Genomic DNA, 20,426 nt, shown 5'->3' on the forward strand with positions numbered 1-20,426 from the left:
CTCCTCAAAAGCCTAGCATCGTAGCAAAGACAAAGAGATAAGCAATCAGGATACATCTGATAAATGCTACTAAAAGGCAAGTAGAGAGCACTTAGCACATGGCAAGGGTACTTAACTCTGTCTATGGGAGGTTAGGAATACCACACAGAGAAAGTGACTAAAACTGAGATTTTTAGCAGATGTAGGAATCAACCAGAAAGAGGTAGGCTTGGGATAAGGAAAATCAAATGTCTCAGAGAAAAAAGAACTTTGCAAAGACACTGACAGAAGAAAAAAGCATTAGAAATAGAAATAAGTTGAATATGTCTATAGAGCCATGAAAGAAAGTGTTAGTTGCTCAGTCGTGGCCGACTCTTTGTGACTCCATGGACTGTAGCCCTCCAGGCCTCTCTGTCCATGGGATTTTCCAGGCAAGAATACTGGAGTGAGTTGCCATTTCCATCTCCAGTGTATCTTCCCGACCCAGGGATCGAACCCGGTTCTCCCACATTGCAGGCAGATTTTTTACCGCATAAGCCAGGGAAGCAAGAGCCATGATCCACCCATAAATAGGGTCAGCGAAAGGGCTCAACTGACTTGACTGGAGGGAAAAAACAAGTATTAGAGTCAGGAGATGTAAGAAAATTTCCATAAAGAGGTTGAATCTGTAAAAGAGTTTGTTAAGCACAGAAGGTTTCAGAGAGCACAGTTCCTGTGTTGAGGAATGAAATGTGGGAAGAAAAGGAGGGAGAAGCAGTGATAGCCTAAATAAAGGGAGAGGGAGCGAGCACAAAGCAGCACAGGGATGAGGGTGTAGCATAGAAGACCAAAAGGGCTTACATCTCGGGCGGTAACCAAGGATTAACAGGGATGTGAAGCATGGCAGTTTTGGCTGGCCACAAGTTTGTCAAAAGAATTAGTCCCTGCGGTCCCCTGGCGGACACACAGAGGCCTTCGGGCTTCTCAAAATTCTGCTGCGCCCTGGCTGGATTGCACTTCCGTCTCTCTAGAAGACACCAGCTTCGATTTAGATTGATCGTGCAGGCTCCACGAGAGACTCTGTTCCAGGCTGCTGGCACGCAGGCTCCCAGGGAGTGGTTAGAGGGCTGGTCTGCGTGTGCCGGTGGATAGAAGTTAAGTATAAACTACCCTACATTAAATTTTCTAGTGTTTCTGTAGGAATGATGGGCCTGTTTACAGCCACTTAGAGAAAAAGCAGTGTTTGCCCATTACAGATTTATAGGGAGAAAAAAGGTGCCAGGAAGTTTTACAGTTGTCCATACCAATACTCAGGATGAGTCTTTGTGTGAATTCGAGTGTCCCCAAATTGACCTTGTCTCCCCAACAAGACTGAGGGATCCTCCAGAAAAAGGCCGCTTTACACTTTTTTGTAACTCCTGAAGTGCCTATAACCGAACTGGGCACGTAGAACACATTCAGTAAATTTATCGACTTACTAACTGACCTTGGGTCACCGATGCCACCTAGTTCAGCCCTTTTTTTGCCTATTATGGTGCTAAAGAGAAGTGAACCTATATCACAGACTCAACACTTTCATTTATGCCAAACTCCGCTGCGTCTCTCCGCCTTAACCTCAGGAGCAGAATCCCTGCACAGTTCAAATTCAGCGGGAGACTCCAGGTCCCACCGCGGAAACGCCCGCCCGCCCGCTCGCTGCCCCCTCCCGGGTGCAGGAGGCCGCGTGCCCGTCCCCATCCACCTCTCGTAAAGGTAAAAAGCGCTCACTGACTCTGGGCCGCCTGGAGATCCCGTAAATGTAGTCGTCCGCTCGTCGCCGCGCTCCCGGGGAGGCACTTCCGGCGCACACTAAGACGTCAGCAAAAGTGCCCGCCCCTAAACCCACCTCCGGGGTTTGGGTCAAAGGAAAGCCGGGAAGAGACACAGCAGCTACCTTCTCGTCTCCTGCGCCTGACCCCTCCCGGGACCCGTGATGCCAGCTGCAAGGAGCGACGAACGCTCGGGGTTGAGCCCCAAGTGAGCTGAGGGCTCGCGCTCTTCTGGCCCTCCCCCCGGGCCCGCCCCAGTTGAAGGTAAACGCCTCCCCCGTTGCGGCCTTGCTCCCTGCGGGCTCCTTTCCAGAACAAGCTTCCGGAACCATTTTCCCCTCTCTCCTGCCACCCTTTTTATCTCTGGACCTTTACCTGCCCTCACTGTTCTCACCGGAACGGCTAACATATGAAAAGCTTCAGTAGGAAGCTTTTAAAAAGCGACCTATCGTGCTAGGTTCCTGAAGTTGTCGCCCAGAACATTCCAATCACCAAGCGATTTTCCTATCACAGCGCTAATAAGGATGCCTTAGAATCATTATTTTGCAATTTGTGATCTTCAGTACACACCACACACGCTTTTTAAATCGAAAATTTGAACGTGGTTGAATCTGATATAATTTTCACAGGTATGAATATACGATATGAAAATAAATTACAGATTTTACTTGTAAACTTAAAAATACATCTACAGGCCAGTACCCTTCAGGGCACTGAAAATTATTCAAATGATAAAATGTATCATTTCATAATTTAGCGATAACATGCAAAATTAGTGATTTGAGAGAACTTTGATTACATCATAATGTGAGGCTAAAATTTCTTCTTAGCACTGCTCCAGACAAAAATATTAAGACAATCAAAAAGGCACCCAACCAAATTAGTGAATATCAGTGGCTAAGGTTCTTCCTGCCCTCCCAGGCTCTTTCTCACATGGGTAGGTAAGGTATTAGGCATATCTGAAAGCACTTTCTTGCTCTTAGCCTTATGAGAGGTTAAGAGTAGCCTCAGAGTTTTTCCCTCATTTGTTTGAAACTCACCTTTTCCTTCACACCATATGCCATCACTGAAAGGGTTAGTGTAAAGAATCTTTTAAGTGGTGTCTGGAGCAAAGCAATTCCTTAATTCACCCAGCCAGAGTCATTGTTCCTGAGTGAGTGCCGATTCTTAGGTAGGTTAAGGAGTCTCAGGGCTCTTGAAGAGGAGAAAAAGACTAACTTTTTTCTACATGTTTTGTCTTAGTCATATAAAACTTTTTTCCTTAAATTATTGAGTTTTTATGACAACCGTCTTTAAGACTTAACTTTTTTTAAGCCCAGAGTTAATGCTTACACAACAAACAATTCATTTTTATGCTTTTCCTTAAGCTCTGTACTAATGATGTAACATTAGTGTAGTGATGTAACATTACATGTAACAACAATGTGTCTTGCTCGAGGACATGTTTCTCCTTCTTAACAAGAACCTTCTGACTAATCTTGTCAACTTAAGATATAAGTTGTGAAAGTGGGTCTGATAAAAGTATATGAGGCTTTGATAAAACTAGCAAGGGGGGCGTTCTTCCCTCATCTAATGTCTATGTCAGAAGCTTTCTATGTACTTTTACACTGTAATAAAATTTCTGTGACACAAAAGCTCTAAGTGATCAACCCTTGTCCCTGATCCCGAAGCTAAATCTTTGGAGATCATGAATCTGACATGGTTCACCATAAGCTATCACTGATTATTACTAAGAAGTAAGAAAAATTGTATAAATTTGTCATTTCCCTATAGTATTGGTTTTACTAGCAAGGAAGAATACCTGTTTTAGATTGCTTCTGGGTTTGTTTGTTTGTTTTTTAGAAATGAGTGGTGGATTGGCCCCAAGTAAAAGCACAGTGTATGTATCCAATCTGCCCTTTTCCCTGACCAACAATGACTTATATCGGGTAAGTTGCTATATTAGTACTATTATCTACTGAATTCTGTATTTGACATACAAATATCACTTGAGCAAGCAGTTCTCTTAGACAATATTCTTAATAAATATATTAAAATGCACTTAAATCATTAATACCAAAAACCTCTATTGCAAACATAAGTGAAAAAAATTAGACACTTGTCATTTCCAAAGAAAATTTCCAGTGCTTTATAGAGAATAACAAGTTTGTTTTTTTTTTTTTTAAACAAAAAATGCAGAAGACACTACTAGCATAATGAAGCTGATTTTTCCTGCTTGCTTACTTGGCTTTTGAAACTGGTAGTGGAGTGGAGGTTTTGGAGGAAAGAGCTGATGGAAGCAAAACAGATCCCTTTCCTAACCCTCCAATTCTGAAAGTATATCTTAATTTAATATGTGACAAAAACATAACAGTTTAATAAAGTTTGGTTTCAATTCAGAATAGGGTGAGTAAAAGATAAAAAGAAATCCTTTCCAACATATTCTTTATGCTCCTTACCTTACAGAGAACAAAATTTCCTGCTTTGTCTATTCTGCAGATTGATGGTTGAGAGGGACTTCCAGGGATGACATGAATCCTATCTTCCAAGTGTGCCCTCTTTTCTCTGCTACTTTGGGTAGATGTTAAGTACAGTGGAGAGATGCTGCATAGGTGATACATCAGTTCAGTTCAGTTCAGTTGCTCAGTCGTGTCTGACTGTTGGCGACCCCATGGACTGCAGCCCTCCAGGCCTCCCTGTCCATCACCAACACCTGGAGTTTACTCAAACTCACGTCTATTGAGTCGGTGACGCCATCCAACCATCTCATCCTCTGTCATCCCCTTCTCCTCCCACCTTCAGTCTTTTCCTAGCATCAGAGTCTTTTTAAATGAGTCAGTTCTTTGCATCAGGTGGCCAAAGTATTGGAGTTTCAGCTTCAGCATCAGTCTTTCCAATGAATATTCAGGACTGATTTCCTTTAGGATGAACTGGTTGGATATCCTTGCAGTCCAAGGGACTCTCAAGAGTCTTCTCCAACACCACAGTTCAAAAGCATCAATTCTTTAGTGCTCAGCTTTCTTTATAGTCCAACTCTCACATCCATACATGACTACCGGAAAAACCATAGCCTTGACTAGACAGACCTTTGTTGGCAAAGTAATGTCTCTGCTTTTTAATATGCTGTCTAGGTTGATCATAACTTTCCTTCCAAGGAGCAAGCATCTTTTAATTTCATGGCTGTGGTCACCATCTGCAGTGATTTTGGAGCCCCCCAAAATAAAGTCTGCCACTGTTTCCCCATCTATTTGCCTTGAAGTGGTGGGATCAGATGCCATGATCTTCGTTTTCTGAATGTTGAGCTTTAAGCCAACTTTTTCACTCCCCTCTTCACTTTCATCAAGAAATAGAGGAAAACAATAGAGTGGGAAAGACTGAAGATCTCTTCAAAATAATTAGAGATACCAGGGGAACATATCATGCAAAGTTGGGCTCAATAAAGGACAGAAATGGTGTGGACCTAACAGAAGCAGAAGATGTTAAGAAGAGGTGGCAAGAATACACATAAGAACTGTACAAAAAAGATCTTCATGACCCAGATAATCACAATGGTTTGATCACTCACCTAGAGCCAGACATCCTGGAATGTGAATTCAGGTGGGCCTTAGGAAACATCACTACGAACAAAACTATTGGAGGTGATGGAATTCCAATTGAGCTGTTTCAAATCCAAAAAGATGATGCTGTGAAAGTGATGCACTCACTATGCCAGCAAATTTGGAAAACTCAGCAGTGGCCACAGGACTGGCAAAGGTCAGTTTTCATTCCAATCCCCAAGAAAGGCAGTGCCAAAGAATGTTTAGTTTGATATTGAACTACCACACAATTTCACTCATTTCACTCATCTCAATGTAATGTTCAAAATTCTCCAATCTAGGCTTCAACAGTATGTGAACCATGAACTTCCAGATGTTCAAGCTGGATTTAGGAAAGGCAGAGGAACCAGAGATCAAATTGCCAACATCTGCTGGATCATCAAAAATGCAGGAGAGTTCCAGAAAAACATATGCTTTTGCTTTATTGACTACACCAAAGCCTTTGACTGTGTGGATCAGCACAAACTGTGGAAAATTCTTAAAGAGATGGGAATACCAGACCACCTTACCTGTCTCCTGAGAAATCTGTGTGCAGGTCAAGAAGCAACAGTTAGAACTGGACATGGAACAACAGACTGGTTCCAAATAGGAAAAGGAGTACATCAAGGCTGTATATCGTCACCCTGCTTGTTTAACTTATATGCAGAGTACATCATGAGAAACGCCTTGCTAGATGAAGCACAAGCTTGAATCAAGATTGCCGGGAGAAATATCAATAAACTCAGATATGCAGATGACACCACCCTTATGGCAGAAAATGAAGAAGGACTAAAGAGCCTCTTGATGAAAGTGAAAGATTTGATTACATAGTACTTGATGAATTAAGACAACTTGAGTCTCGAAGAACAGAGAAAATGAACTTTAGTTTCCTTCCTTGTATCAGAATAGAGACGTCTCTCTTTTCATTGAATACTTACTGTGTGCCACAGAACATTGTTCCAGGTACAAGGAACACATCAGTGAACAAAAAGATGAAAATCTCTTCTGGCACTCACAATACAGCAAGATAGAGAAACAATTTGAAATATAAAAAATTCAAATGATGTTTGTCAATACTAGATACTAAGTTAATGCTAAGGGGAAAAATAAAGCAGGAATGGAGGGTTACTAAATGTTCGTTTAGGGGTGAAATTTTACTTTAGGAGGGTGACTTTTGATTAAGACATGAAGGAAGTAAGAGGCAGCTGTGCAGATGGCTAAGGGGGACAAGAATTTCAGTCAGACAGTAAATAAAGTGGAGAGAAGCAGGCAGTCAGAGGCAAGCACATTCAGGGGTGCCTTATAGGACTTGCATAATGGTAAGATAATGACTAATGATAAGGACTCAGTGAAGTGAGATGCCATTAGAAAATGTTGTACAGAAAATAGTCATTCATACAGATGGCCTATAGGCACATGAATGAAAAGATATAAACATTGATAGTTATTAGAGAAATGAAAATAACTACAATGAAACACCACCTCACACCAGTCAGGATGACCATCATTAAAAAGTCTACAAACAGTACATGCTAGAGAGAGTGTAGGAAAAAAAGAATCCTCCTACATCATTGGTGGGAACGTAAATTGGTGTAGCTACTACGGAAAACAGTATGAAAGTTCCTGAAAAAACTAAATTAGAGTTGCCATAGGGATCCCACAATCCCACTGCTGGGCATACATCCAAACAGGACTATAGTTTGAAAAAATACATGCACCTCTATGTTCATAGCAGTACTATTCACTATAGCCAAGACATGGAAACAATCTACATGTCTATCAGCATAAATAGATGAAGATGTGAGGTGTGTGTGTTTGTGTGGAATACTACTCAACCATAAAAAAGAATAAAATAATGCCATTTGCAGCAACATGGATGACCCTAGAGATGGTACTAAGTGAAGTAAACCAGAAAGAGAAAGACAGATACCATAAAATATCCCTTACATGTAGAATCTAAATATGTCACAAATGAACTTAACCTACAAAACAGAAGCAGGCTCACAGACATAGAGAACAAACTTAATGGTTGCCAAAGGGAAGAAAGGATGGACTGGTAATTTGAGGTTAGCAGATACAAACTACTATATATAGAATGGATAAACAATAAGGTCTTAACTGTACAGCATAGAAAACTATATTCAATATCCTGTAATAAACCGAAATGGAGAAGAATGTGTGTACACACACACACATATATATATACATCACTTTGCTATACACCAGATACTTGACATAACGTTGTAAATCAACTATCCTTTAATAATTTTCTTTTTAAGAAAGCAAATGAAAAGCAGGCCACAACAAAGAGAGAGAGAACTGTCTTTACTGATCTCCAGTATTACTAACACTGCAATCTAGTTATACTGTGTTCCAGGGTTGAAGTGAAAGTTTTAGTCACTCAGTCTTGTCCAACTCTTTGCAACCCCATGGACTATAGCCCACCAGGTTCCTCTGTCCATGGAATTCTCCAGGCAGGCAAGAATACTGGAGTGGGTAGCCAGCTATTCCTTTCTTCAGGGGATCTTCCTGACCCAGGGATCAAACCTGGGTCTCCTATATTGCAAGCGGGTTCTTCACCTGAGCCACTAGGGAAGCCCCAGGGTTACACAACTTAATTATAGAACTCAAACATTTATTATTGTTATTTCTTACACATATTAATGTATCATAAAAGACTCTTCTACAAAGTGTTACATGATAAACAGGAACTATCAGTATATAGGTACTGGTTGAAGCAATAGAAATAGATGAGATTGCCTAGAGTGAAGATGTAGATGTAAAAGGGAAGAAAGGGCCAACTGTAAAGTGCCACCAACATATTAGGGTGGGCAGAAGAAGTAGGCTGATAGGAATCGATTTTTTCAATATAGAAGCTTATTTTATAAGCAGTCTAAGTAAGGATCTGTCTTCTGAAATAGTGATTGCTTGATGGGGTGGAGGGGAGTAAGTTAGGAACAGTGCTATTCTACAACATTGATAATTAAAGCACAAGGTTTCTCCGGAGCTCTGGTGGGGTTGACAGTTGTCGTGGATAAACCGTACGAACTATAGCTGTGCAGTGTGTGTGCCTTCAACCTACCACACTTGAAGAGTGTTTTTTTTTTTTTTTCCCCTGTACTCTTTGTCAGGGAATTTGTCAGAAATTTAAGAATTAAGGTAAATAAATACCTGTGATACAAATAGACAAAAAAGAGTATTATTCAAGTCACTAAAAAAATATATCTTCTGTGGTCTGCCTTACTGACTAAATGCTAAAACTTTTCGTAAACTACAATAAAAAATGTGGTCAGTATATACAGCCTGAAAACTTAATGTGTTTTTTATGATTTTAAATCAAATTGCAAATCATTATGTGGTCTTTTGTTTCAGATATTTTCCAAGTATGGCAAAGTTGTAAAGTAAGTATATCAGATCCTGAAACTTCATTTGAAAGTCTATCTTAATTTTCTTCTCCATTATTTTCTTAATGAAAGTAGATTTACTATATTTTTATAAAACAGATATTTGATATAAAAAAGAATAAAAATACTGCTGTTAACATTTTATGTGTATTTAATTTTTTAATATACATAAATATCTATAGACAAGTTTAAAAAGACTCCTTTCTATGCATGCAATTTTGTTGTCTTTTTTTAACTTGACTTATTGTAAATAGCTTTCCATGTACTGTATAGATACATCCTTATATTTAATGATTTCATGGTAGTCCTTTGTGTTATTATTTACTTGTTTTATACCACATTATTAAGAATTAAAACTGATTCTGTTATCCAATATAAGACATAAAAGCTGATTAAATATAAATATCAGGTAGTAGAAGGTATGTTAGCAAGTATACTATAAATGGATTATTATTTGTCAAACAATGTAAAAACAAACACCACTGACTCTTGAACTATGCAGGGTTAATGAGAGTATAAAGTAAAAACAAGATAGTGTTACTGTATCTTATAACTAATATATGTTTTAGTATAAATTTAAAGTCATTTAAAATCCCAGGAATTTAGAGCATATTTATCTTAACTAGTTGTTTTTCTTTAGCTTTTGATAAATGGACATTAAACAGTTGAAGTTCATCTGCATCCTGAAGTTCACATCTTTTAAAATTACTTCTCCATTAAAAAAAACAACAGAAATACTACTAAATCAATTTTGAGGTCTTCAGAATTTCAAACAGTGATCATTATCAATCAGAACACTAATAATAATGATATGAAACAATGAGCACATGCTAGGCATTGTTCTAATGTGTGTGTGTGTGCACGTGCGCGCGTGTGTGCGTGCTCAGTCATGTCTGACTCTTTGGCGACCCCATGGACTAGCCCACCAGGCTCCTCTGTCCATGGAATTTTCCAGGCAAAAATAGTGGAATGGGTTGCCATTTCGTATTCCAAGGGATCTTCCCAAGCCAGGGATTGAACCCACGTCTCCTGCATTGGCAGGTGAATTCTTTACCACTCTGCCACCTGGGAAGCCTTATTGTTCTAATATCTTTACATAAATTATCTCATTAAAGTCTCACAACTGTCTTTGAAGGTAAACACTGCTATTATCCTGATGTTGTAATTGACAAAACTGAAGCCTGTAAACCTAAAATCATATTGCCAGTCAGCAGTGAAGACAAGGTTTGATTCCAGCCTATTCCCTTACCTTCCCATTACCTTTTCTTGATTTTTCCCTGTCAGAATCACTGAATAAATTTCCATATCAATACATAATTGTTAGCCATGAGAATGCTATGAAGTTAGACACAGAGTTATAAGCACCTATAAGCAAGGAAGACATGATCTAGTCTAGAGAGTCAGAGTAGCTTTACAAAGGCAGTATTCTTTGAGTTGAAACCTAGAGGCTGAGTACAAGTAGGTAAAAAGAATGAGAAGAACATTTCAGTTAGAGGGAATGCTTATACAAAGGCCCGCAAAGACCCTCTGGCAAGAGAAAATAAAGTGAGATCAAGAAACAGCCAGTGTGCCTTGAGATGAGTAAGCAAGAGGGGAAAAGCACAAGATGGGTCCAGAAACAGATTCCTCTAAGAAGACCAGGAATCTGTTAAATAATTTTAATTAGAGTACCATGATTTGAATTTTTAGAACCTTGTTCCATCCAACTTCAGTGTAGAGACTGGATTGGAGGGGAACATGAGCAGATGCAGGGACACCAGTTAAAAGATATAACAGTAGCCCTGGAAAGAAATCTAGACTAAAATGATACAGGTAGAGAGGTAGAAACTGGTCAGATTTGAGAAATCATTAGGCAGAAGAATGGATAATACTTAGTGCTGTACTTATTTTGTATATAATGGTTGGGTGAATGAGAAGGAGGTGTTACAGATGACACTGAGGTTTCCCAGAATAGTGTCTACTTTATGTGCTTAAATGAGTACATCATCTGCCTTATATCAGGAAATGGTGCCACCATCCACCTTTTCTCCCATGCCAGAGACATGGGAATAAATCCTAGGTTTGTCCTCTCAAATCCTTGATATAATTACTTTTCTGTTATCATAGAAGGTAATTCTGTCAAAATAATGTATTTTAATTGGTTTATAGGTCTCTCTCTACCTCTAGACGGTCAGTTTTTTCCTGAGGGTAAAAACCTTGTCCTGCTGCCAGTGCTTAGTACTTGTACTTGAGGCTAATGGAAGGACTGAATGGCCTCATGAACAAACAAATGGATACATGCTTCTGAGAAACTATTTTCTCAATCAAAATAGGTGAGCTGAAAGGAGCGTTTTATAGATAAAGCTTAAAGAAGTAGCTGACAAATTAATAAAGTGAAAATGCCATCACGTGTATCCAAACATAAAGACTTGTCATTACTGCAAAAATAAACTTCAGTAGGGAAGATGAGGCAGTGTTTATACAGATTTCAGCAGAGACAAGCAGTTAAAGAAATGTAAGAACTCATACATTCTGAACCCTGAAGAGTGAGTAAAATTTTATGGGCAAAAATTGAGAATTTAAAGAGGATAGAAGGCATGTGAACAGAGGTGCCAGTTTAGGGAGGTTCAGGCCATGCTGCATAAACACTGAATGCCTTCTTGTGGCTAAAGCTTACAGTGTGCGAGTGCGGGGCAGCGAGAGATGGGGAGGGCACAATAAAGGCCATTGACTGCTGCACTGGAGAGTAGGCAGTTTGGAGAACCAAGACCTTTTAAGCGAGGGAGTAAGTGATTTTATTTATTCCTTAAGTAGAAGACTCTTCCACTGTGTTAATTCCAGCATATGAGCAGGAATTAACATCAAGGGAACCAGTAAGAATAGACTATGGAAACAGTAATGCCACTATGGACAAGAAAAAGCAATGGGAACAGAAAAGAGAGCACGGAGGAGAGAGATCATTAATAGAGGATGATTTAGAAAGCGAACACTTCCAAAATAGTACTTTCAAAAATTAATGTATGACTTTAACTGACCTCCAGAAACATTATGAGTTTTTTAAAAGTTAAAGCAATGTCTCACTTCACACTTTTTTTTAAAATGGGTTAAAAACTTTGTTATGTTCAATAACTGGTGTGTCTTTGCAGAAAATTAGTCTAAACTTGAGCATCATTGAGTACTTGACTTCTTTCCTTATAAACCCAATGAATAAACACATGCTGCCTTTGAGAAAGTAAACCATTTTAGTTGTCCACTTTCCCCTAAGTTATTGTAACTTATTTTTTTAATGGAATAAGACATCGCTTTTCTTAATATAGAGGTATCTTTTTACCAGTTTCATTCCAGAGACTATAGGTACCTAAAAACCCAAACCTAAATAAAATAAAATTTAATATGTGAAATATAATATTAAATAAAATTTCTGTTTATTCATTCATATCCTCTTGTCTGTTTTCCTGTTAATTTAGTTTTTAGAAAATTATTAAGCTTTGTCTTAAATATTGTCTCTTTTTTGCTATTTGGAAATAATCCCAAATTTATAAGTTACAAAAATAGTACAAAGAACATCAAAATATCCCTTACCCAAATTCACGTACTGTTAACATTTTACCCTATTTATTTTATCATTTGTACTCTCTCCCCAATGTGTGTTCATGTGTGGGTATATGTGTGTGTGTGTGTATGTGTATATATACGTTTGTGTGTATGTGTATGGCTTCCCAGGTTGAAGCAGTGGTAAAGAACCCACCTGCCAGTGCAAAAGATGCCAGACTTGATCCCAAGTTTGATCCCTGGGTCAGGAAGATCCCCTGAAATAGGAAATGACAACCCATTCCAGTATTCTTGCCTGGAAGATTCCATGGAGAGAGGAGCCTGGCAGACTACAGTCCATGGGGTCACAAAGCTTCAGACACAACCAAGCACACATATATGTGCCTATGTGTGTGTGTCTTTATGTGTATACATACACACAAACACAGTTTGCTTTTGTGAGTCATTTGAGGGTGTTATAAATGTCATCACCCTTTACTCCTAAATATAGTACTTCATCGGACAAGGCAATGGCAACCTATTCCAGTACTCTTGCCTGGAAAATCCCATGGACAGAGGAGCCTGGTAGGCTGCAGTCCATGGGGTTGTGAAGAGTCAGACACGACTGAGTGACTTCACTTTCACTTTTCACTTTCATGCATTGGAGAAGGAAATGGCAACCCACTCCAGTGTTCTTGCCTGGAGAATCCCAGGGACGGGGCAGCCTGGTGGGCTGCCGTCTATGGGGCCACACAGAGTCGGACACGACTGAAGTGACTTAGCAGCAGCAGCATAGTACTTCATTGTGTATTTCCTAAAAATACATTAGGGTTATATATTATATAGCCACAGCACAGTTAACCAAACTCATAAATTTATCCTGATGCAGTACTTTTGTTAAATCAATTGTCCGTGTTCCAGTTTTGTCAGTTGACCTAATAATATCCCACGTAGAATTTTTCACCTGTAGTGCAGAATGCAGTCTAGAGTTAAGTGTTGATTTTTACTGTCAAATCTTTTTAGCCTCCCTTAGTCTGAAACATTTATAAATAATACAACTCTAACCCATGTGTTTTCCTGATGTTGCCTCATGATTATATGGGGGTTATATAGTCTTGGCAGGAATGCTCTATAGATGATTTATTCTCAAGGTGTCACTCTGGATTCATACAGCATCCATCTATCTCATTAGTGATACTAATTTTGATCACTCAGTCAAGGTTTAACCAACTTCTCTGCTGTATAATTATTTTTCCCTTGTGCAACTAACAAGCAATCAATGGGAGACAGTTAAGACTATGCAAGCATCCTGTTCCACATAAAAATTTCATTTGAGACATAGCATTTGTTATAATTCTTGCCTGTCCCAGTCTTTACCGTGATCGTTTCAAATGGTGATTTTCTGGCCCTCCCTGTTTGTGCTATAAGCAGTAGCCCTCCTTTCTCCCCCATTTATTTATTTATTATCAGCATGGACTTAAGAATTCCTTTCTTATGTGGTTTGTAATTCATTAATGTATTTAATTATTTTGGTACTCAGATTGTCCTAGATTCGGCCAATGGGCTCTCCCTTCAGCTGGCTTCTCTGTTCTTGTGCCATGCCCCATCATTACACTTTTTTTCAAGTGCTTCCTTTCTAGCATAACAAGATGTTCCAAGTTCATCTTGGATGTAGCCTCTCCCAGCCTTCAAATCAGCCATTTCTCCAAAGAGCCCTGTTGAATATTGTTTCCTAAAATGTGTTTAATGACATACGATGAGCAAGGACCAACAGGACTAGGGATGGGTGAAGGACGAGGAGAAAGAGCAGGCTCGGTGGTCTTGTCACCATCCATACCATTCAGGTTCTTTGGGTAGTATGGCTGAGAAGCACAGAACTGGAGATTCTTTAAAATAATATTAAGAATATAGTTTTATTCTAAAACTAGAAAAAAAAAATTGAGTAAATCACTTTACTTTTTGTGCAGAAAAGAATACCTCAGTTTTGTTTTTTTCCTGCAGAGAGGGAGTCAATAGAGAAGAGGAATTATGCTTAATCTTCACGATTCCATTGTCTCTTGTAATCTCTACTTCATCCTCAACTTCTGATTAATGTTTGATTTATCAGATACTCCTAATTATAGCTGTGTTCACTTGTGTTAGTATCACAGTTTCTCATTTCAAGAATTTATTCGTATGTTTTATTTATTGCTGCCTCATTTTTAACTGGCTATTTGTTTATGCTTTAAGGGTTACTATAATGAAAGATAAAGATACCAGAAGGAGTAAAGGGGTTGCATTTATTTTATTTTTGGATAAAGACTCTGCACAAAACTGTACCCGGGCAATAAACAACAAACAGGTAAGCCATTCGTTCCCAGCAAGGTTTTTAACCAAAAGTCTGTGTTCAAACCAGGCTAAAAATGTGGCGATGCAGTGGATGATCATGTCTGGATATCAGTAGTTCCTGGGGGTATTTTACTTATAGAAAAGAGGTCAAAACTGTACTGGGTTCCCAAAACACTGGTAGAATATAAGGAATAAAAATCTGTTCTACAGGAAAGAATTTGTCACACCTACGTGGGCATTTACTAAAATAATATAAAAAAATAGAATTGAAAACTTGAAGAAATGGAATCCAATAACTGTAGTTTTAGGTTTCAATGAGATAACATCCTTCTGCATTTACATTTTTCTCTGGTCCAGTTATTTGGTAGAGTGATAAAAGCAAGCATTGCTATTGACAATGGAAGAGCAGCTGAGTTCATCCGAAGACGAAACTACTTTGATAAATCTAAGTGTTATGAATGTGGGGTGAGTATACCTAAAGCAATATAATTTTCCATTATTTACTTGAAGGTGTTTTTCACATCAGTGTTTTATTTGTGTTCTCCAGAACTTCTGGACGGATAAAGTCAAGTTATAAAAGTTTCACTTTGGGAATGTAGACTCATTTAAGTAAATTCAGTTGAAATATACTATGATGTAAAGACAGTCTGAGTTGGGTAATCTAGAAAGGTATTTTCTGCAGTTTCTAAATCTTTGAAAGTTGTTAGGTTAAAAAATGTTAAGACTAATTACTTACATTATTGTCTGAAAGATTTTCAGTTCAGTTCAGTCACTCAGTCGTGTCCGACTCTTTGCAACCCCATGAATCACAGCATGCCAGGCCTCCCTGTCCATCACCAACTCCCAGAATTCACTCAAACTTACGTCTGTGATATGAGTCGGTGATGCCATCCAGCCATCTCATCCTCTGTCATCCCCTTCTCCTCCTGCCCCCAATCCCTCCCAGCATCAGAGTCTTTTCCAATGAGTCAACTCTGCATGAGGTGGCCAAAGTACTGGAGTTTCAGCTTTAGCATCATTCCTTCCAAAGAACACCCAGATTTTAGTGACCCATAAATTTTTGCATTTCTATAGTAGTTTGACAATGATTAAGTATCACAGATCAGTAAAAACACTGTCATATGACCTATCCTCTATGGGATATTGTTTTGAAAAGTTTTCCCACCTATTGGTACTGCTAATAGTTCAGGAGCTGAACTATACCCAGATTTTCTTACCTAGTTCTCATCATCTATTAATATTGTTATCCATTTAAACTTTGGGTGATTAGGAGACATACATAGCCGCAGAGCAATTTTGCCCAAGGCCCATAATGATATCAAGGGAATTTCAGTCTGGGTCTCATTGCTTTCTGTTTCTAAAATGTCTCCATATATATGATCCAGAGATTAATGGGGAGCGTTTACTGAAGGGAAAATTACTGAGAGACATTGTTCTGACTACATGATTATATGGAAAATAGAAGGAAATGGTTTTGGGAGTTCTTTCTCCAATGTCACTCACTCCCTCTCAAAAATATTTACATATACAGACAGGTAAGTGAGTGGATAGATGGATGGATAGACGGAAAGAGAGAGCGAGCAAGGTCCTGGGTAAGTTCTGTCGAATTTTGTGATTCTAACACTTAAGTTAATGTTTCAAAAACTGTGTTCCAGACTCCTAAGTTTTGTTAAAAAAAAAAAAAGGAAGAGAGGGTGGAGTTATTATGGTCAGATAGATGAGTATATATATTCACAGTAGATATTATCTGAGAACTTCTGGGTAAATCTGTTAATCTGTTTTGGTTCATGAGTCCATAAATGTGTTATGTTATACTTTGTACATTATAGTATTTCTTAAAACTCTTCCCCACCCCAAATCTGTTTATTTTAGCCTGGTTTTTCCAAAAGCTGTTGCATTGTTAAACCCCTTTTTTGGTATGGGATATGTTAACGGTTTTTGGTATATCGTTATTCCAGAACACTTTGCAAAATGGTTCTCTAAGTGCATGCTCTCAGCAGTTCCTTAATAATAACACCTTTTGGGTGCAGCCATGTCCCCAGGTATAAAAAGTACATAGTTGGTTTGATGCTTTATAAAATAATACTTGAAGAGCATGATTCATTTTCTCTTCTGCTGTTTTAATCCTGGCTCAGTCTCTGCCCACACCCTCATTCTCACATAAATCTTCTTAAAGTTATTTTGGTAAGCTAATATACAGATTCACTGTCTTCTTTTAAACTCAGACAATGTTATATCTCCTTTTAATGTTACAGTTAGTCCAGCACTGTCAAATACAAATGTATGCAAGCTGCAAATGCAATTTTAAATGTTCTAATAGCCACATTAAAAATAATAAACAGGGTAAGAGTTAAATACATTTTATGTAATTCAAAGTATTATCATTTGAATTATGTAATTCCTCTCACCCCTGAACCTCTACCACCAACTTCTTTGCTGAGACAGCCAGTGCTTTCAATTTTTTATGTACCTTTTCAGAAATATTTTATGAAAGCAAATGAATATATGTATGTATATATACCGATGTGTGTATATATGTGATGTACATACATATATATATATATAGATGTATATATGTATATCACACAATATACACCTAATTTTATATAGTATATATACATATATCTTTCTCTCACTTTTTAAAACTCAAGAGCACACAATAACGCTTGCCTTTTTCAGTTAATAAGCTCATTTTTATCAACATAATGTTCTTCACGGGGCTTCACTGGTGGCTCAGTGGTAAAGAATCTACCTGCCAAGCAGGAGAGGTGGGTTTGATCCCTGGGTCAGGAAGATCCCCTGGAGAAGGAAATGGCAACACATTCCAATATTCTTGCCTGGGAAGAAAAAAAAAAAAAAAAAAATTTTTAAAGGATAATATTTTTTTTTAATTTTATTTTATTTTTAAACTTTACAATATTGTATTAGTTTTGCCAAATATCGAAATGAATCCGCCACAGGTATACCCGCGTTCCCCATCCTGAACCCTCCTCCCTCCTCCCTCCCCTACCCTCCCTCTGGGTCGTCCCTGTGCACCAGCCCCAAGCATCCAGTACCCTGCATTTTATATAATTTTTTCCTGCTGTCTTCACAATCCAGTATGTATCAATTCAAACAACTGATTCACAATCCAGTATGTATCAGTTCAAACAAATCAATTCTCAGTAACCACAAGAGAATTGTAACAAATGGCTATCATAAGTGGGCAATGCTAGTGTAGTCTAGGTATGAAATAAGCAAAATGAAATTAATTGCAAGGAAAAGTGAGGAAGACTTTAAATTTTCCACGTGTTTTTAAAAGAGATTGTTAACATCTTTGAAGTTAGGAGTAGTTTTGTCCCCATTTTATCATACTAACTTAAAATTTTAACATTTAAGGTAGATGGTCCATTTAAATTTTGAATTTTTATATCCTGAATCTTGACATTTAATCTTAAGGAACCACCAAGTTTCTGTTAATAATACATAATGTATATATTTTCATATTTTGTGTTACTAACACAAATGCTCTATTTCTTCCTTTCCTTCTTAATGGGAAACAAAAGGAAAGTGGACACTTAAGTTATGCCTGTCCTAAAAATATGCTTGGAGAACGGGAACCTCCAAAGAAGAAAGAGAAAAAGAAAAAAAAGAAAATTCCTGAGCCAGAAGAAGAAATGTATGTATATCCACTCTCACCAAATACATTAAATGTATGCTGTCTTTTTACTATTGAGTGCATTTTGATTTTTTTAATAATTTAGTGAAGAAGTAGAAGAAAGTGAAGATGAAGGGGAAGATCCTGCTCTTGACAGCCTCAGTCAGGCCATAGCTTTCCAGGTATTCAACAGTTCTTTTTCCAAGGCACCTGCCATAGCTCCCTTGAGTTAATAGTTTTATATTCCTTGCTTGCTTTATTAATCGTCTCCTCATGACATCCTCTGTCTTTCCCCTTTGTCCCTAAACTTTAGGAGATGGGCTCTTTCTTTAAGATCTTTATAATAGTGTGATGGAAAAGTTCCTATTGGTTCTTTCTAGATTTTAAGGGCCCCACAACACTTTTAATATCATAATCTGTTTTCAGTATAGAATTGAATAGAACTAATTGATTAAAATGAGTTTAGCCCCCAACAGAAAAGATTTTATTAAATCAAAGATACTGTTTTAAAGGAAGCTTCATTTTAAAACAAAAAACATTTTTGATCATTAAAAGTTCTAATACAAGTATATGAAACATTTTTTGAAGAAAATGTATAACTTCCTGATTTTATATAACCAGTTATTTTGTTTTAATGTAGTTGATAAATTATAAATGCATACATCAATTCATTTTTCCTTTTAGTTAGTTAATTCAGTATTTTATGTAATGTACCCACGTCCAACAGCAATGGCAAGTAAGCTTCATTTCATATGCCTGTTAATTAATAGAAATTACCCAGACTAATTCTGAGTAACATGGTAAGACTGGGAGAAAACTTGGGGGTAGGACAAATAATATTATTTTAATATTATTAATATTAAGCAGATTCCTGATTTTTGTTTTGTTTATTTTCCAAATAACCTTTACAGCAAGCCAAAATTGAAGAAGAACAAAAAAAATGGAAACCCAGTTCAGGAGGTCCTTCAACATCAGATGATTCAAGACGCCCAAGGATAAAGAAAAGCACATACTTCAGTGATGAGGAGGAACTTAGTGATTAAAAATATATATGTTATGTAAATATCATTAAAAAATTTTTTTTAAGTCTTGGAGTACCAAGTTCCCTTGGGACTAAAAATTACTTTTAGAATTTGAACATAAGAACACTTAGTACCAAATACTTTTTTACTTTAGATAGTTGATAGGAAATGGTAATTTTATAGTATCATGTTTATCTTGCATCAAGATTTGCTAATAATCATTTATCTTGAAAACAGTTGATTTGAATAAAAAAGGAAATGTAATAGTATTATAACAAAGCTATCCCAAGAAGAAAGTCAAAGTCACGCAGTCGTGTCTGCCTCTTTGTGACCCCATGGACTATACAGTCCATGGAATTCTCCAGGCCAGAAATACTGGAGTGGGTAGCCTTTCCCTTCTCCAGGGGATCTTCCCAACCCAGGGATCGAACCCAAGTCTCCCACATTGCAGGCGTATTCTTTACCAGCTGAGCCAGAAAGGTAGATAGTAAAAAGATTTGAGAAGTTCATTATAAAAGCTTATTCATGATTGGTTTATATAAGAACTTTTGAAATAAATTTCATCTTTAAAATTAAAACTTCGTAAAGACTATGGAAAGTTTGGAGTGATTTATTGTTATTCATGTTAATAAAGTTTTCTCAAGAGAACTTTATTTTTCAGTGTAGGTGTTCTGTTATCACTTCTTTTATCTTTATCCCTATCTGGATACATTGCAGTCACCCATAAAATATAAAGTAAAGTAGCTCTCAGAAGCTTGTAGCCAAACAGCAGTAATTTGTCCTGCCTTTGGCGTCAAGTTCCATTCCTCAGAAGCAGCCAGCCAGCTTCTTTATTTCTTTTCACATGTAAATACATGTTGCTAAATAAAATGCATACAGTTCTGCCACTTAATCCATAAAGGAATGAAGGAGGACTTTTCAATCTATACTCCCCTCTGCCCTCCTCCACTTTCACAATATGACTGTTAAAATTTTTGGTTAAATCCATATCTTTGCTTTTATTTTATGATCATTGAAATACTTTTCACTTTAAGTGCTTCACATTCAAATATGAACAGACACATAAGCATCAACAAATGTTTGAGGAAAGCCTCAAACAGCAGAATCCAAATGACTAGACCAAAAAAATGGAGCTTACAGGAGCTGAGGAATTCTGGCTTTAAAAGTCTTGACTCCTGGGTTTCAGAGAAAAGGACTGAGGCCTA

General features: G+C 37.7%; 2 protein-coding genes across 13 annotated transcripts in view; one reads left to right on the forward strand and one right to left on the reverse strand.

Annotated features, from left to right (window-relative positions):
• Nucleotides 1–1,853, reverse strand: part of PPHLN1 (periphilin 1) — a 171,882-nt gene extending 170,029 nt beyond the window's left edge. For 7 of the 9 annotated variants that reach the window (XM_019960775.2, XM_019960773.2, XM_070789252.1 and 4 more), the window contains exon 1: nucleotides 1,730–1,853. In XM_019960775.2, the coding sequence (XP_019816334.1) occupies nucleotide 1,730 (1 nt within the window). In that variant the 5' untranslated portion in view covers nucleotides 1,731–1,853. Of the gene's footprint in view, nucleotides 1–1,725 lie in introns of all 9 variants that reach the window. The other 2 variants (XM_019960767.2, XM_070789253.1) reach the window with 2 other exon arrangements.
• Nucleotides 1,821–19,874, forward strand: ZCRB1 (zinc finger CCHC-type and RNA binding motif containing 1). 4 transcript variants are annotated; one of them, XM_019960778.2, is made up of 8 exons: nucleotides 1,821–2,030; nucleotides 3,609–3,694; nucleotides 8,693–8,721; nucleotides 14,464–14,575; nucleotides 14,920–15,027; nucleotides 18,108–18,220; nucleotides 18,306–18,381; nucleotides 19,111–19,874. In XM_019960778.2, exons 2-8 carry the CDS (start codon nucleotides 3,611–3,613, stop codon nucleotides 19,240–19,242), a joined length of 654 nt encoding a protein of 217 aa, XP_019816337.1. In that variant the 5' UTR covers nucleotides 1,821–2,030; nucleotides 3,609–3,610; the 3' UTR covers nucleotides 19,243–19,874. The 4 variants fall into 4 exon arrangements, with proteins under 4 accessions (XP_019816337.1, XP_070645356.1, XP_070645355.1 ...); XM_070789255.1 differs by lacking the exon at nucleotides 8,693–8,721 and having other exon boundaries at nucleotides 1,822–2,030; XM_070789254.1 differs by lacking the exons at nucleotides 1,821–2,030; nucleotides 3,609–3,694; nucleotides 8,693–8,721 and adding an exon at nucleotides 9,678–11,036.
• Nucleotides 19,875–20,426: the final 552 nt, after the last annotated feature.

This window comes from Bos indicus, chromosome 5 (genome assembly GCF_029378745.1).
Source record: "Bos indicus isolate NIAB-ARS_2022 breed Sahiwal x Tharparkar chromosome 5, NIAB-ARS_B.indTharparkar_mat_pri_1.0, whole genome shotgun sequence".
Lineage (NCBI taxonomy): Eukaryota > Metazoa > Chordata > Mammalia > Artiodactyla > Bovidae > Bos > Bos indicus.

Coding starts and splice junctions, on each gene's coding strand:
- ZCRB1 (XM_019960778.2), top strand. CDS start 3,611: ATGAGTGGTGGATTGGCCCCAAGTAAAAGCACAGTGTATGTATCCAAT. Junction 8,722..14,463: donor AAGTATGGCAAAGTTGTAAA/GTAAGTATATCA, acceptor TTATGCTTTAAG/GGTTACTATAATGAAAGATA. Junction 14,576..14,919: donor GGGCAATAAACAACAAACAG/GTAAGCCATTCG, acceptor TCTCTGGTCCAG/TTATTTGGTAGAGTGATAAA.